This window comes from Canis aureus, chromosome 22 (assembly GCF_053574225.1).
Source record: "Canis aureus isolate CA01 chromosome 22, VMU_Caureus_v.1.0, whole genome shotgun sequence".
NCBI classification, from domain to species: domain Eukaryota; kingdom Metazoa; phylum Chordata; class Mammalia; order Carnivora; family Canidae; genus Canis; species Canis aureus.
In genome coordinates this window covers 21788690-21806312 of record NC_135632.1, presented here as the reverse complement: position 1 = coordinate 21806312, position 17623 = coordinate 21788690, and the positions used below count along the sequence as shown (strand labels likewise).

Here is a 17623-nt window from a genome sequence, read left to right as displayed (position 1 = left end):
GCAAAGGGGTCATCCTAGCCTGGGAGACAAGGTGAGGAGCGGAACAATGCAAGCCTGACAGGACTAGGGGTTAGGAAATGATCTGGTTAGTCTGAGAAAGTTCTGGATAGGTGAGAGGAGAAAACCAAGTCAGGAAAGAGGATTGGTGCCCAAGGAGAGCCACAGAATTTTCTCTCTTTGGCTGTCACTGAATACTTGTTGGCAGGGATAATGCTTGTCAACCATTTGGTTAACCAGTAACAAGACAAGGAATAGAGGACAGAAAAGGAAGGCCAGAGGCAGGTAGGTCCATACAAGGTCTTGGAACAGGTAGTGGAAGAGCCTCCAGTCAGGGGGTGGCCATGGACCAGGGGATGTCAGCAGGAGAAAAGCTCCAGGGAAGACAGTGCCTAGATGACTACGTGGAAGTGGAAGGTGGTAAGAGACCAAGGAAAGGGAAGGAAGGAACTCAAAAGAAAATGGGACCAAGAGTGAATGGTGACAGTTATTCAACCTCACACCCAAGAAGAAAGGATGAGATCCTTTGGACTAATCTCCAAAATAAAATGGTAACTTGGTTGCTACTTGGTTTTTAAAAATATTTTATTTATTTATTTATTTAATTAATTTATTTATTTATCTATTTATTTATGAGTGAGTGACAGAGAGACACAGAGACATAGGCAGAGGGAGAAGCAGGCTCCCTGCGGGGAGCCTGATGTGGGACTCAATCCCAGGACCCCAGGATCACAACCTGAGCCAAAGGTAGACGCTCAACCACTGAGTCACCTAGGTACCCTACATGTTGGGTTTTGAAATAAATCCCCCTTGGGCTTTTTGTTGACACCACACTCCATGAGCAATACCTCCGCTGTGGGAAGATGTCTTGTCCCATTATTTCTGTTACCTTTGCTCCTTCTCCCTGAGGCCAGAAGAGCTCTATGTCTTGTTAGACTCCACACAGTTGCAAGTCACCATCTGTGAGATGGGTGTTGGCCTGAAATGGAGCCCCCAGGAATGCTTCCTAACAGAACTTCACTTGCTAAATTTGTGGAAGAATCAGGACGACACGGGGCTCTCTGGGACATAGGAACTCTGAAAGATGATCTGGAGCTTGACAGAGGCAGGTTGGTTGCTAACAACATATGCGTTTTGGTCCAAGTTCAACCTTTTGTCTAGTCTCCAGATGGGTAGAAGTCTGCCCATCTGGTCCCCACCCTGACTATCTCCAGGGGCGGGCAGCCTTATCAACAAAGTCCGCACCAGGATGGAGGTGGTCTTCTGCAGTCATCCCCGCCAGCATCTATTCCAGCTCTACTCTCTCCATTGCTTCAAACTCATTTCTGGACTTTGCAGACAGAGGGCAGCTACTTCTCTAACCTCGTCTCTTTGACTTTCCTGTGTCTCCCAAGGTGTTCCCTACCCTCTCTCCTCCCTCTGCCTTCCTCCCAGTTCCACTCCTCAGTTCAGCAAGGAGGGCGAAGAGGGACACCCTCCTTGGCAAGCCTGCCTGGGGAAAGATGGAAGAAACTGGGTGGGTCTCAGGCAGAGAGAAGAGAGGGCTTCAAGTCAGCACTGCAGAAAATGCCCAAAGCCTCTCTTGGAAAATTTCCTCAGGTCCTAGGCTGGTGTTTGAGAGGAAAGGAAACTGTTACATGGGAGGTCAAGGCAGGAAGTCAAGAAAGCATGCTCACTTCTTTCCTATAGGAAAGCCATGTTTAGATAAAGGCAATCAGAACATCCTTCCCTGCTACCCACACCCTCTGGCACTCCCTCCCACACCCACTGCCCAGGACCCCAGGGAGTGACAAGGGGACTAGGCCACAGGGATCTCCACTGCTGCTGGGAGGGCTCGCTCAGGGCGTCAAGGTCTTCTGTGCACTATGGCATGTCCTGTCTAAACACAGGAAATGAGGGGAGAAGTGGGAGCAAGGGGAAAGCAAGCCAATTTCTCAAATTCTCTGTTTACCTACAGTATTTAATTTTAAGCTATAAATATCATTAGTTTGAATACTTCTGACCTGAGAACATTTGCCATCTCCAAACTACCTGGGTAAAAAAAAGAGAAAGAGAGATTGAAACGGAACTCAGCCTAGCACAGCAAGTGTGTGGGCTCAGAGCACTTGTGGAGATTCTCTAAATTCCAACAGGTGGCCAGCCACGGTCCTCCAGGCTGAGAAGACACTGCCCTCTTGCACCCTTCTCAGCCTCCTTTCTCCTGGTCCAGGGGCAGGTCTCAGGGCCTGACATGCATGGCCCTTGGCTTTGCCCCAGGCTACATGGAGCAGGAAGTCCCCAAAGTTCCTCCCATCAACTATGACTCCACATTAGAGACCCACATTCCCTGGCCACCATTTCAATTTAATTGATTACTTCCCACCAGTGGCTTGGGGACAATGATATCCCAGACACCCCGGTGACCTCTGCAAGTGAATCAGTGTCCCGATATGTACCTGGCTTCAGAGCAGAGGTTCTAGAATTTCAGGGTGCATCAGAATTACATAGAGGGCTTGCTGAAACAGCTGGCTGGGCCCCAGATTCGGAAGCTCTGGGATTGCCCAGGAATCTGCATTTATCCCACGTGATGCCAGTGCTGCTAGAACAGGGACTATGCTTAGGGAACCACCATCTCAGACTCAGGTATGTCCTCCTGAGCTTTAACCTATACCTTTCCAGGTATCTCTTTCCTAGAGATAAGGCCCAACCTCCGTGTGCAAATCCATTACAAAACTGAGGCAATCTCATGATTTCTCAGCACTTCCCTTGGCCATCTGCCTATCTGGACACGTGGTCTCTTCACATGCTGAGGGTCTGGCTGTGCTGCTGATGGAGGCCGCAGTCTACCCCTGGCTGCATACTTCTGCCCACCTCTCAGTTCCTTTGACTATCCCACGCTGCCTCACTTAGAGAGTTGAAGGCAAGTGCAAGGGAATGTGGTTTCATCATCCACACCTGGTTTGTTTTGGCTGAGATTTCTACCTGCAGGTTTAAGACTCATGAATGAAATCACCAATAAGCATCTTTAGACGGGAAAAGATTAGCTAAGCAAATACTTGACGCCTACCAGCTACAGCCTAGGAGGAGCAGACATGAGCTCACCCACTTCCCCAATACCGCTACCCATTCATGTCTGCAGCCCAGGGGCAGGTGACCTCTGCAGCAGATCACAGAACAAATACCGATAAACAACATAAGGAAGGGGCATCTAGGCACTGGCGATATGCTGGGCATCTGATCTGTGGGGAGGATGGAAGGAGACTCCAGTCATGGGAAGAAGTGGACGGAATGCCCCATTCTAGGCCTCCTTGCAGCAGCTCACCCCAAAATACGCCTTCCTCCCTTCAGTGACTTCAGCAAAGCCCCTCTGGCCCCTGCAGCCCTTTTTGGAGGGTTGTCTATTGCCCAGTGGTGCTCACCTCTCCTGGAGCCCTCTGCCTGCTGCTCCCACATCCTGCCATATACAGGTCCTGTCACTGCCCTTTGGCAATGTTTTTGATGTGTCAGTTTGCCTAGGCTACAGTCCCCAGTTATTCTTTTTTCTTTTTTTATTCAATCAAAGTAAAGTAGGTGTTGCTGTGGAGGAAATTTGCAGATGTCATTACAATATATAATGAGTTGACTTTAAGTAAGGAGGATTATCCTACATAATCTGGGTGGACCTGACTCAATTAATCAGAAGTCCTTAAAAGCAGGTGTGAGAGGGAGAGAGAAAGAAAGAGGGAGGGAGGGAGGGAAGGAGGGAAGGAAGGAAGGAGGGAAGGAGAGACAATTGAGACTTCCTATGGAGAGGCAGAGAACATACCTCTGGGAGACAATGAAAAGCAGGAGAAGTGGTCCTGCTGAGGGACAAGAAGTAGCCTGAATGAAGGCATCGCTACTGGGGAAGAAGGGAAGGGTCCTGAATGAATCAATATTTGTATTAGTTTTTTACCCCTATTGGAACAAATCACCATAAAACTTAGTGGCTTAGGGATCCCTGGGTGGCGCAGCGGTTTAGCACCTGCCTTTGGCCCAGGGCGCGATCCTGGAGACCCGGGATCGAATCCCATGTCGGGCTCCCTGCATGGAGCCTGCTTCTCCCTCTGCCTGTGTCTCTGCCTCTCTCTCTCTCTCTCTCTCTCTGTGTGTGTGACTATCATGAATAAATAAATAAAATCTTAAAAAAAAAACTCAGTGGCTTAAAACAACACAAATTTACTGTCTTACAGTTCTGGAGGACAGAAGACCTACGATCAAGGTGACGGTAGGCCTGTGGTCCTTCTGGAAGCTTTAGCGGAGAATCTGCTTCCTTGCCTTTCCTAGCTGCTAGAGACCTCCTTAGCTTGTGGCTCCTTCCTCCTCAGAATCAGCTGTTGAGCATCTTGAAATCTCTCTCCCTCTTACCTTTGTGGCTGACTCTGACCTTCCCACCTCCCTCTTATAAAGACCCTGTGATTACATTGGGCCACCCAGACAATCTATTCTAAAAAATGTAATTACTTCTGCTAAGTCCTTTCTGCCACGTAAAGTAATGGATTCACAGGTTCTGGGTATTAGGGTACTCAGACACTGGGGAGGCCATTGTTTTGTCTACTTCAGGGTTTGATCAAGCCAGAGACAACAGAAGATATACATACATGTATGTATATGTATATATGTTTCAAGGAATTGACTTATACAATTGTGGGGGCTGGACAAGTGAATCGGAAATTTACAGGGCAGGTGATCAGGAAAAGATGATCATAGACATTGGGCCAAAGATCCTATTCAGGGGGAATTATCTTTTTAATTCTCTTCCTCCTTTCCCCTCCCTCCATCTCTCCCTCCTCTCTCTCTCTCACTCCCTCTCCCTCTCTCTCTCTGTCTCTGTTTCTTTCTGTTTCTGGCTCAATCTGGCCTGAAATTCTCTAGCCCTGAAATGGTGAGAGTGATCCATTTTCATGCGTTGTAATTTCTGACAAATTGAGATTTATATCTACCTCATTTTATCATGCTCTACTTCCATGATGTTTTTATTTGTATTTATTTTTATTTTTTGCCTTTCATTCTCACTTTTCTAGCCTTTTATTGATTGGATTAGGTTTCAACTTTTTACTTTCTTCTGCTTTGGATGGTATAGATTCAGCATCTTTTCTGTTAAATTACATATACATTTTAACATACATAATTGACTTAAAGAGTAAATTTTTCCCCTCTCCTCCCAAACAAGCTAAGGACTTAAGATTTATTTATTTATTATTTTTTAAAAGATTATTTATTTATTCATGAGAGACAGAGAGAGAGAGAGAGGCAGAGACACAGGCAGAGGGAGAAGCAGGCTCCATGCGGGGAGCCTGATGCGAGACTCGATCCTGGAACTCCAGGATCATGCCCTGGACTGAAGGCAGAGCTTAACCGCTGAGCCACTCAGGTGGCCCAAGACTTAAGATTTAATTCCAATTTTCCCTTCTAATTTTTCATATGAATGGCATGTATTCTCCTATTTCCATCTTTTCCACCCTCCATTAATGATTATTATTTTTGTCTACCTACAATTAATAATTACTCCCACTTTTTGCATACTAACCTTTTCTTCTGTTTTTTTTTTTTCTTGCTTTATGAATTTCACCCTTCTTTGTTTTAGTGAGGACTGATGATTGGTAAATTCTCTGCTTTTGTTTGAAAATCTCTAATTTGTCTTCTTGAATTATCTTTTAGTTATAAAATTTGAATTTGGTGATGATTTTCTTTTAGCATTCTGAAAACTATTCCATTATTTTCTAGTATCTATTATTTATTTCGAGAAGACTAGTGTTGATCTAATTACTGATTCTTATAAGTAATCTGCAATTTCACCCTAGAGTTCTTAAAATTTTACTGTTTACTGTTCTGCAATTTCACTATAATATGTAGAGGTTGGGCTCTTCCTATAAATTCCTGCAGGAATCTACTATACTTTTTTTATATCATGGTACAATACATTTTCTCAATTCTGAAAACTCTGTCATTTCTTCAATACTGTCATCTATTCATTTTATTCTCTTCTTTGGCACTCATTTCAGACTTTTATTGGACCCTGCCCTTAATGTCTTAATATCTTTCACAGTTTCCACTTCTTTATTCCTCTGTGCTATATTCAGACTAACTTATTCAATCCTATCTTCCACTTACTAATTATCATTAAGTGCAGATGTTACTAAGTTAAGGGTCTGAAATTGGGAAATTCTCTAATCTGCTATTTAACCATTCGCTGAATTTTAAATTTTCATATCTATATTTTTCATCTCTAGAATCCCCACATATTTCTCAAAACTGCCCATTCCCTTTTCACAGTTTGTTCTTTCCTGCTATTTTCTATTTCTTCTTATATCTCTTTAAACATTTTTAATATGGTTTTATAATTTCTTTCAGAATGCCCCATTATCTCAAAATCTTGAGGTGCTAATCTTCCTCATCGATATATCTGCTGCCTGTTGCTTATGGTAGATCATTTCCTTGTGTAATTGTTTTTTAGGCTCCTCTTCCAAGGGCATTGTCTTCTCTTGGGGATTCTGGTTGGTCTAGATTATAGAAACATCGTTCCAAAGTGGTTTTACTCTTGTGTCTACCAGATGGCAAAGAGTTATCACCAGCCCCAAAACAATTTTTATGCTAACTTATCTGCTTAGAGATTCCCATACTACGTGGATAGTATAAATTCTGTTTTCAATTCTATGGAGCACAGACTGGGGGTTATAATTTCTTAGAGGAATTATTTCACCCAGAGGTCCTGTTAGAGATAAGCCTCTTTGCTGTCCCTAGGGCGGTGGGCAGAGTTTCATTAGTTCCCTTCTCACTAGGGGGGCAGCTTTATGCATAAGTCTGAGGCCCAACTCCCCACGCCATCTTTGCTCCCAAAGGAGCACAGGAATACCCAAACTCCATTAGGAGTTTCTTTAGGGTTTCTTCACTGGTCTAGTCATACCACACACAATTTTCCCCTCTATCCCTACTGCAGGGTCTGTGGGTACTCGTTGTTTTGGTTCAACTCATTCTTCATTTCTTGCACCTGAAAATTTCACTTTCTTTCTCACAAGCTTGGCTCCATTTTAAAATATTTGGTGTTTTATTTAAGAAGTATCTGTAAGTATTTGTAGTATGAAGCCCCTTGTTATGTAAACCTAACATGTTGATGGAACCCATAATTCATTATAGTTTTCTATAATCCATCTTATCCTAACTAACCAGAGCCTTTGCAAGATAGGTACCTTGTCTGAAGCACAGCAGTGTTCTCTATGCAGAGGTTATATATCAGAAGCATGAAGGTGACTTTTTAGAATCCAGAGTTCATGGCCCCACATGTATTAAGCAAAATCCAGTTGTCTCTACTCCCTTCTCCTTTATAAAACCCACTTCTTTTCCTTCTATTTTTAAAAAGATTTTATTCATTTATTCATGAGAGACACAGACAGAGAGGCAGAAACATAGGCAGATGGAGAAGCAGGCTCCCTGCAGGGAGCCTGATATAGGACTTGATCCTAGGACCCCAGGATCATGACCTGAGGCAAAGGCAGATGTTCAACCACTGAGTCACCCAGGTGCCCCTCTTTTCCTTCGTGACACACTTTGTAACTACGTTTATTTGTGTATCTACCCATTGTTTATATCTCTGGAGAAGGCATAGCCCATTCTTTCTTGTTCATCATTGTATCTTTAATGGTTGATGATAGGTGATCAATAATGACATGTCACATGAATGAATGAACAAAATGAATGCATCTCAGGCAGCCATCCTGACACCATTCCTGGCCTTAGAGTTTTGAAACCCCTGCTGAATAGAAACACTTGCAGAGTGCTATCTTATAAACAGGGGGTAGTTAAGCAAGGCTTTTTTTCTTTTTTTTTTAAATCAAGGCTTACCAAATGACTAGGTAAAACCCACCCAGGATGTTCCCACATCCTTCCAGGTGTAAAAGTCCAAGCTCAGGACCAGACTCCAGGCAGCACTTAGCAGTTCCTGTCTCAGCCTCTATTCTATCCTCACTGCCTCTCCCTCAGGCACACTCTTCCTTCATGGCATGGAGCCCATCAGATACACTCACTTCCCTAAGATGCTTGGCCAACCTTAGGGCTAGATTCCCAAGCTCTGAGCCAGTCCCTGGGAATGGGCACCAGAAGAGCAGAGAGAAAAGCAGAGAAATGCCTCTCAAATATTCTCAGAGAAGAAAATGTTCCATAGTTTTACCTCTCTTTAAGAATTAAAGTATTGTTGGGGCACCTGGATGACTCAGTCAGTTAAGCGTCTGCCTTTGGCTCAGGTCATGATGCTAGGATGGAGTCCCACACTGGGCTCCCTGCTCCACTGTGAGTCTACTTCTCCCTCTGCCCCTCCTTCCTGCTTGTATTCTCTCTCTCTCTCTCTCTCTCTCTCTCTCTCTCTCAAATAAATAACTAAAATCTTTTTTAAAAAGAATTGGAGGGATCCCTGGGTGGCGCAGCGGTTTGACACCTGCCTTTGGCCAAGGGCACGATCCTGAAGACCCGGGATCAAATCCCACGTGGGGATCCCGGTGCATGGAGCCTGCTTCTCCCTCTGCCTGTGTCTCTGCCTCTCTCTCTCTCTGTGTGTGTGTGACTATCATAAATAAATAAAAATTAAAAAAAATAGAATTGGAGTATTATTATTCAACTTTACCCCCAACTCTGAAGAGATATAAGACTCAAATGCAATAACAAACATAATAATGCCATGAGAACAGTGATGGGAACCATGGGAATGGTCTTCTAGAGAAGCCCACACCCCCACCTGCCATCTTGATTTCATCTTTGGTCCATCCTCAGGTACCTGGAGACCAGACACCTCCCATCTTATATCACATTTCATATTCCACAACACATGTCTCACTGCATCCAACAAAGGGGGGTGTGGGGTCCCCACAGGCTTTAGGGCATTTTAATTGGCAGGTTTTTCTAATTATAAGTAGAGGACATGTTTACCGCAGAAAAATGGAAAACATAGGAAGTCACAAAGAAGGAAGACAAAAATCATCTGTGGGCTTCTCACACAGAGAACTATCTGTTTAGGTATATACTTTTCAAGTCTTCTTGTGACTTAAAAATTTGGATCATCTCTACATATAGTTGCCTATCCTGCAGCTTCTGCTTTCGATTATAGAACAAACCCTTACCCCCAAACTATTCTCAAGAAAATATTTATTTGTTTATTTATTTATTCATTTGACAGAGGGAGCAGCAGACAGAGGGAGAGGGAGAAGCAGGCTCCCCAAGGAGCAGGTAGCCTGACATTGAGCTCAATCCCTGGAGCCTGGGATCATGACCTGAGCTGAAGGCAGATGCTTAACTGACTGAGCTACCCAGGCACCCCTCTCAAGAAAACTTTTAATAATAATTCGTAAATATTCCATAGATGGATGTCCCCTGGTGTACCTGAATGCATATCCGATTGCTAGATATGCGAGTCATTTCCTCATTATAAGCCTTTAAGCATATGAGTCATATAATAAAATGTTGTTCAGCTGACTGGGGTTCCATTTATTCTTTAGGAAGTGTTTCCAACTCACCTGATGGCTTCCCCCACTTCAGGCTGGGGTCTCTGGTCTAAGTGCTTGTGTGCCATACAGCTGGAGCATCTGTCTAGCCTTATGAGCAGAGGGGAGGGGATGTGCAACAAAAGAGCAAAGCTGAGGAATAAAGACTTACAGGGCTACCATTGTCAAATCTGGCTTAGAAAAATAAAATAATAAATATAAATAAATAGCTCTGCTTGTGTCTGTTGGTACGAAGGACTGAAGTAGCAAAGCTCTGGCTCAGCTGGTGGAATTATGGTGGGATGCAGGAAGCAGCCATAGAGGAAAGAGTCCCCAAATACCAGCTCTGTCACTGTGTGATATGGCAATTCCCGTGAGCTGCCTGCTAGTCTCCACCATAAAAGGTGGATAATATACACCTCGGAGCATGGTAAGATTAGTCAGATAGCATTTCTGAAAGGCCCACTTACTATTTCACTAAATTTATCGCATAATGGGTTCCCCCAAATTAAATATCCAAATTAAATATCACAATTAAATATCCATATGCCCTCATATATTTTCCCATACATACTTGCCCTCATAAAATGTATCCATCTGTGTGACGATTGAAAACCATATCATAATTGTTACCAATAAAAATGTGTTGCTGAGGGTGGGAATTCTGAATATTTGTTAATTTAAGCAACCCAAACAAGCTTGTCCCCACTCCTTGCTAGTTTTACATGTTAAATGTTAAATTTTCATGTTGATTCAGTGGAACAGTGCTTTGCTGGGACACTGAGTACAAAGGAGGAGCCCCAGGCTGCAGTGAGCCTAGGAGGACATCCTCCTGACAGCAGGGCAATGTGAAATGAAATGGACAACCACAGGGCCCTGCAGGCTTACTTTCCAAGTCAGTGACAAGGCCTAGGGGTGGAGATGGTCCAATAGACAAAGCTGGTTCTACAATAATTTGGTCCTGCCACTTTAGGATGGGAGGGATGTGTGAGGTGTATCCCTGGAGTACATCCCACAGGTATGTTCCTGCTAGCACTAGGTCAGATCCCTCTGTGAGGGTCTCTGCTAGGCCTTCTGGTGATAGAGTCAGGATGGAGTCCCCAGTGAGCCTCTTGTCCCCAGTGAGCCTCCTGAGAGATGCCATCTACTTGGAGACTAGATGATAGACTCAATGACTTATTCAGAGCTTTTCCAGGCTTGGCATGGACACTCCATGAAGGCCTGCAGAGTCAGAGGAAGTGAGGAGCTGAGAGTGAGAACAGAGGAAGTTGGGGGTAAGGAGGAATAATGGGTTGGGGCAGGCCTTGCAGCTCATGAAGGCATAACAAATTTGCAGGATCTGATGGGGTGAAGGTCCCCATGATGAGAAGATCTCTGCTGGTTCCTGGAAACTCGGAGCCCACCGGCCTCCACAAAGCCGGAGGCCCCCTCATGAGTGGGGACCACACTCCTTGCAGTGACTGAAACTAGCAAGAAAACTTTTGTGATCAGGGACAGCAAGAGTCGGGAACCACACACACCCCTTAGCAACGCCCAACTTCAGAGCCTGGTTCAGCTTTCAGAGGAGAGTAGCCCAGACCACCTGGCTTTCCATTTCAACCCTGCCAAGCTGCTCCCCAGTTACAGGGACTTATGGGAGAGAGGAGACTGTTTTCTACTGGAAATATCGAGGGCAGTAACCAGGAAGAGGGGATTCTGCTAGCTTCCCTCTAGGGATGTACATGGAAAAGCAGGGGAGATTTCAATTCAACATAGGAGAGATTTAAAGCCTGTGCTGCAGGGATCCCTGGGTGGCTCAGTGGTTTAGCGCCTGCCTTTGGCCCAAGGTGTGATCCTGGAGTCCTGGGATTGAGTCTCGCATCAGGCTCCCTGCATGGATCCTGCTTCTCCCCCTGCCTGTGTCTCTGCCTGTCTCTTTCTCTCTCTCTGTGTGTGTCTCTCATAAATAAATAAATAAAATCTTTTAAAAACAATAAAAAAATAAAGCCTGTGTTGCTACCAGCTCCTGGGCCTTCCTTGTGAGGTGGTGAGTTCCCCGTTACTAGGGCTATGCAAAAGAGGTAAGGACATCAAGAGGATTCCTGCCTCTTTGAGCAGATGATCTTTCTTGTCTCGTTCAACTCTGAAATTCAACTAATTCTATAAGCCAAGAAGCACCATCTTTCTACAGGTCAGTTATATCATCACTTGTATGGATTCTATACCATGAGAAGTTAAAAATGCTGTAGCAATCATGATGAACAACGAAGACAGGCTTCTGCATACAAATGAGAAGGAGTAATAGAGCTCGTTGCTCCATGAGCCCCACCACCAGTGTCCTGGCTCATGCTCATCTTCTCTCTGGAAGACTACAATCCCTTCCTGCCATAGATCCTTGAGGTTTATTTCCATCACTGGGCACCATCCCTGACCCTCCATCAGCAGAGGGTCGAAGTCCTTTCTTGTACAATGTCACAGCAAGGGAAGCAGTAGGGTGACCAACTTGTCCCAACCTGTCCAGAACTTTTCCAGTTTGAAAACTGAAAGTCCTGTGTCCCAGAAACTGCCTCAGTCCTGGACAAATCAAGGCTGTTGGTCATGCTGAGAGGCAGGGAATTTACAGATTATTGTTTCTTGGAAGATTGGGAGCCTCTTAGGGAGCCAAGTACAAACAGTAATACCTGGTACAGAGCCCCACGTGGTGGATGCTCAGTAAAGGCTTATGAGTGAGTGAGCCCAGGGCTCCTGCACCAATGCTTAGCTGCCACTCTACTCCCCTCAAATGCTCTGAGAATCAAAGGCAAAGCAGGAAGCTTTCAAAAGGCCCTGAGGCATGAGGCAAGAATGATGTAAAACGACTGAGAAAGTGGTCTGTTTAATCCCATCCTGCAAACTCATTGGCAGCCCATTATGCAAGGCAAGGGTGACTCTGGAAGCCTGCTGTCCTCCCCGCCCTTCCCTTGGCTACTACCCCTTTCCTCCGGGCCCATAGGGACCTCAGTGCATTCTCTAGCTGGCTCATCTCCTGGGGCGTCGCAGAGACCAGCCCAGGAATTGTCTGACATCCACACCCCGTACCTGTCCCACTTAAACTTTCTAGGTACCGGTCCCTCTGCACGTACCAAGCTGGCTGAGTGAACTAACTGGATAAACTAGTTCTGGCGTGAGGTCTACCTGTGCTGTGTTTCCCAAACTTGCTATGCTCCACCTGGGAGTCACATTTGGGAGACTCGAGCTAGATGCAGCATAGCTTCCTAGAGCATCACTGTTACTCCAAGATTTAGGGGGAAATACATTATTTGGAAACATACACTATACTCTGTAGGAAAACCTAAAATTCACTTGATTTTAAGATAAAACATAAAAGATTCCAGAAATATAATACTCATGGTTCATCCACTCATCCTCTTGTCTACTCCTATGTGGAAACCTGTTCACTCTCTCCTAGAACTCAGGGCATCTTGGCGGGTTGGTTGGACAAACACTGGCTTACTGAGGCCCTCCCCAATGACACCTGCATTTTAACTGAGGCTTTCTGTGCTCTAGGCCAGCATCTCTCAGGGATGTAAGAGCATTCTGAGGAACAAAAATAGGTATTACTGATGTTTGTTACCAGACTCCCAGGTTCCTATAGGACTCAGGTGCACACTGAATTAATTCTTTCTTTCTTTCTTTCTTTCTTTCTTTCTTTCTTTCTTTCTTTCTTTCTTTTCTTTCTCTCTCTTTCTTTCTTTCTTTCTTTCTTTCTTTCTTTCTTTCTTTCTTTCTTTCTTTTTAAAGATTTTATGTATTCATTCATGAGAGACACACAGAGAGAAAGAGAGGCAGAGACACAGGCAGAGGGAGAAGCAGGCTGCATGCAGGGAGCCCAACATGGGACTTGATCCTGGGACTCCAGGATCACGCCCTGGGCCAAAGGCAGGCACTAAACCCCTGAGCCACCCAGGGATCCCCTGAATTTCTACCAAAGGGTTCGTGTGCCTACTTTCTGGGAGGCAGGGAGCAACCCTGTGGGAGTCAGCACCAATGCTGACCAGACTGAATATCCCCAAGTTCATTTGGGGTTACTGTCCCAAATGTCCTTCCCTGGAGGGAAGGCTGGTGCTCTTCCCTCCAGCCATGTCAGAGCCTCCAGCATTTCCCCTGAGCCTCCTGAGCATCCCAACGGGGCAAAGGGGTTCGGAGGACCGGTGCTGGGAGAGGGCTGCTCACTGGAGTATCCACCCATCCTTCAACCTCATGGTGTAGCCTGACACTCCCTGTCTTGGTTTCGTTCCCCACCCTGATCAAATGTAATCCATCCCAAACAGGAGGCCACACCCCAGGAATCAAGATCTTCTAAACTGAGAGAGCTGGGGATTGATCAAAGCCAGCCAGCCAGCCTATACCCTCAGCTTCTGCCAGGTTTCATAGCAGGTCTCTCAGCAAAGCTCAGACCTAACTGGCCCTGCTCCCAGTCTCATCTCCATCAGCAACTTAACAGCATGAGATGAGGATCTGAGAACTTGCAAGGACCTCAGAGATCACTGAGCTCAGGCCCAAATGTTCAAGGATGAGAGAATTCAGAACTGAGAGGCATTCTGTGGCCCTGAAAGGAAGAGGGCTTGGAATTAAGCTGACCCCGAGAAGGAATTCCTGCTTGCCATGTATTGGACAGGTGGTCTTGAATGAGCCTCCATTTCCTCAACTGTGAAATAGAGATGCTGACACCTCCTTTGCAAGACTGTTGTTGAGAATAGAAAAAGTTTAGGAACATAGATTAACAAATCAAGTTCAAAGGAAAAATACAACTATTCAGCTAAGCCTAGAAGAAAAGCTGGAGCACAGAAATACATAAGATCCCATCCAGCTACTAAAAAGCAAGCTTCAAATTTGTCTTTAAGTCTCCTTAAAGGCAAAGTAGAAGGGAAACTGAATTGGTTATAAAGTATGGTAACCATAACATAAACATATACCACTGCAGACTAAAAATCAAGCTTCTACCTGTTATCAGGACTTGCTATACCATTACAGTAATCAAGGCGGTGTGGTATTAGCAGAGAGATGTACACATACATCAGTGAAACACAACAGAAAACCCAGAATAGATCCACATAAGCATGGCCAACTGGTTTTTGACAAAGGAGCAAAGGCAATTCAATAGAGAAATGATAGTCTTCTCAACAAATGATGCGGGAGCAATTGGATAACTATAGGCAAAAAAAAAAAAAAAAAAGAACCTCACACCTATACAAAAATTAACTCAAAATGGATCACAGATTTAAATGCAAGGCTATAAAACTTTTAAAAGAAGACGTAAGAGAAAACTTTCAGGAACTAGGTTTGGTGAGGAGTTCTTAAGACATACACCAAAAGCAGGATCCAGAAAATTAAGAATTGATTAATTAGATTTCATCAGAATCCAAACTTTTTTTTTCTGTGAAAGATCCTATTAAGAGGATCTTAAGCCACAGACTGGGAGAAAATATTTGCAAACTACATGCCCCAAAAAGGACCTGTATCTCATATATATAAGCAGCTCTCAAAACAATAGTAAAAAATCTGGTTACAAAAAGGACAAACTATATGAACAGACGTTTCAATGAAGAGCACACACACATGGCAAATAAGAACATGAAAAGATGTTCAACATCACCGGCCATTAGGGAAATGCAAATGAAGACCATGCTGAGATGTCACTTCACACCTATTTGAATAGCCACAATAAAAATTAGTGACAACACCAAATGCTGGCAAAGATGTAGAGAAACTGAATCTCTCCTACATAGCTGGTGCAAATGTAAAATTGTACGGCCACTTTGGAAAAAAGTTTGGTAGGTTCTTAAGAAAAAAAAAAATCAACAAGCAACCACCATCCAACCCAGCAAATGCACTCCTAGGCATTTATTCTAGAGAAATGAAAGTCTATGTCCACGCAAAAACCTGTACATGATTGTTTATAGCAGCAGCTTTACTTGTATAGCCCCACACTGGAAACAACCCAAATGTGCCTCAATAGGTGAACGATCAGGTAAATCACAGTACATCCATACCATGGAATACAACTCAGCAATAAAAAGGAACAAACTATCGATACAAGCAACATCCTGGACAGATCTCAAAGGTATTATGTTAAACAAGAAAAGCCAATTTTAAACAGTTACATATCTCATGGTTCCATTTATGTGACATTCTCAAAATGACAAATTATAGTGATGGCGAACAGATTAGTGGTTGTGATGGTAGTCAGTCGGAAGCGGGCAGGCATGACTACAAAGGAGTAGCACAACAGAGATCTTGGTGGCGATAGAAACAGTTTTGTGTCTTGAGGCAGTGGGGTGGTAGTTTCATGAATCTTTATGACAAAATGGCATGGAACTATACACATTACTGCAATGTCAACTCTCTGCATTTGGTATTATAGCGCAATATGTCATATGGACCCATTGGGAGAAACCGGGTAAAGGGTACATAGTACCTCTCCATACTATTTTTCCTATGAATACATGATTGTTTCAAAATAAAAAGTATTTTAAAAACTCAAAATAAATCAAGCTTTGTCTGGTACTAAGAACTCAGCTCTCTCCCATGTTCTTCTCCCATGTTCCCTTTGGTTCTCCCACCAAAGACCATGGTTACAACCCATCTGTGCTGGTCCTATGTGGTACAGACAAGTGTACATTCACACAGCTATTTCTTTATGTCCTTCTTCAATAGAAACTGTGAGTGCAATGCCCACATGGTAATGAACTTAGGATATTAAATGGAGGCCAGACTCACCCAGCCCCAAGCAAGGTCCTCTGATGGGTCCACAGCCTGGAGCATCCCAAGCTTCTTAGCTTCACCATGCACAGCTTTCTGGCTTTGGCACATAAATGGAGCTCTTCTCAGGCCAGCACCGCCACAAGCAGAAAGCAGGGTGAAGCAAGGGCTAGAAGTGGTTAAACCCATGGAATGGGATAAAACCAAGCAGAGGTGTGAAGAGGGAGAACAAGGAGGGACGAGGTCTGCACAGAGGACCACCCACACTCCTCTTCATTCCACAAACAGAGCAAAAGAGGATGTGGGGAAGCCATGCTCCCAACCCAATATCTCAACATCATATCTGGGTCTACTTGAATGGAAAAAAAGTTACTATTACAGACACAGGAGAATGATCAGAAGGAGGTAAGACGAGCTATCCATTTTGTGAGACATAAATCACTCTTCTCTTTGTTCCGTAGGTCACAATTCATCACCAGGAGAAGGGCTTTGAGTATCATTATAAGAGGAAAGATGTGACCTGTGACCCCTACCCAACCAGTTCCCCCCAACCCCCACATATAAGCAGGGCAAGCCAGGATCTCTCAGAGGATGGATAATGCTGTCCTGAATATCAGAGACATACCCATTAACCCAGGGCAGGAGAAGTGGACACCTCGTAATCCGTGAGGTCAGTTAAGGAATTCTTTGTTCCCGGGTATTCTCTTGAGAGGCATGAACAGTCAGATTGGTGGGATATAGTACTCACCTCTGAAAACCAAGACGTTAAGCCCAAGATGTCTCCCCAAAGTTAGGTGTCAGAGGCCTTAGGAAGTTACAGACACAGGCTAGGATAAAGTATCTCTCCCTCATTTTGGGGCTTCCCTCCCAGGTCAGAGGTCACTGGGCCACTCAGGCCAAGCTGTGAGATCTGTCTCTCCCTTTCTTCTCACCGTGTGTCCCCTGCCCACCATCCCCACTGGACTCTCCCTCACTGACTAGATAGATATATACTATTTCCCTATGCTGGGGCCTGAGGTGTGGGAGTTTCTGAAATTTGGACAGCAATTACCAATGGTCTACTCCTCTTATAAGATAATCTACGTTTGCCCCCCCCCCCCAATTTCATTTTAAAAAGAAACAGATCTCTTTGAGGCTGCCAGGATGAGTTGGCCACAAAGGCTCTCTCCTGCCTCCCCACCCCCACATTCGCTGAATGAACTGTTTTTAATTTAGAGTCCTGGATGTTGAAGTGTTCTCTCTGACAATGACTGGTGAGCAGGTCTTCTGCTTCTTAAGAATCCTGTAAGCCAGAAGCAATAGAGACATCTCCAGAATAAATACAATTGCATTTACTCCTACAGGAGAGAGTACAAAAACCTCATCCCATAAATAAGAGTCACCAGGCTCTTTAGGGGAGAGTTGTGGAGTGAAAAGGTGTGGTGACCCTGTTATTGACT

The 17623-nt window shown here is 44.5% G+C and overlaps 1 protein-coding gene across 2 annotated transcripts in view; it reads right to left on the bottom strand.

Annotated features, from left to right (window-relative positions):
• SLCO2A1 (solute carrier organic anion transporter family member 2A1) overlaps nt 1–17623 on the bottom strand; it is an 80850-nt gene that overhangs the window by 60345 nt on the left and 2882 nt on the right. The window contains exon 1 of one of the 2 annotated variants that reach the window (XM_077865087.1): nt 16203–16262. The exons of the other annotated variant lie outside the window; for it this stretch is intronic. Coding sequence (XP_077721213.1) covers nt 16203–16247 — 45 coding nt within the window. The 5' untranslated portion in view covers nt 16248–16262. Of the gene's footprint in view, nt 1–16202; nt 16263–17623 lie in introns of those variants that run through there. 2 annotated transcript variants of the gene reach the window in all.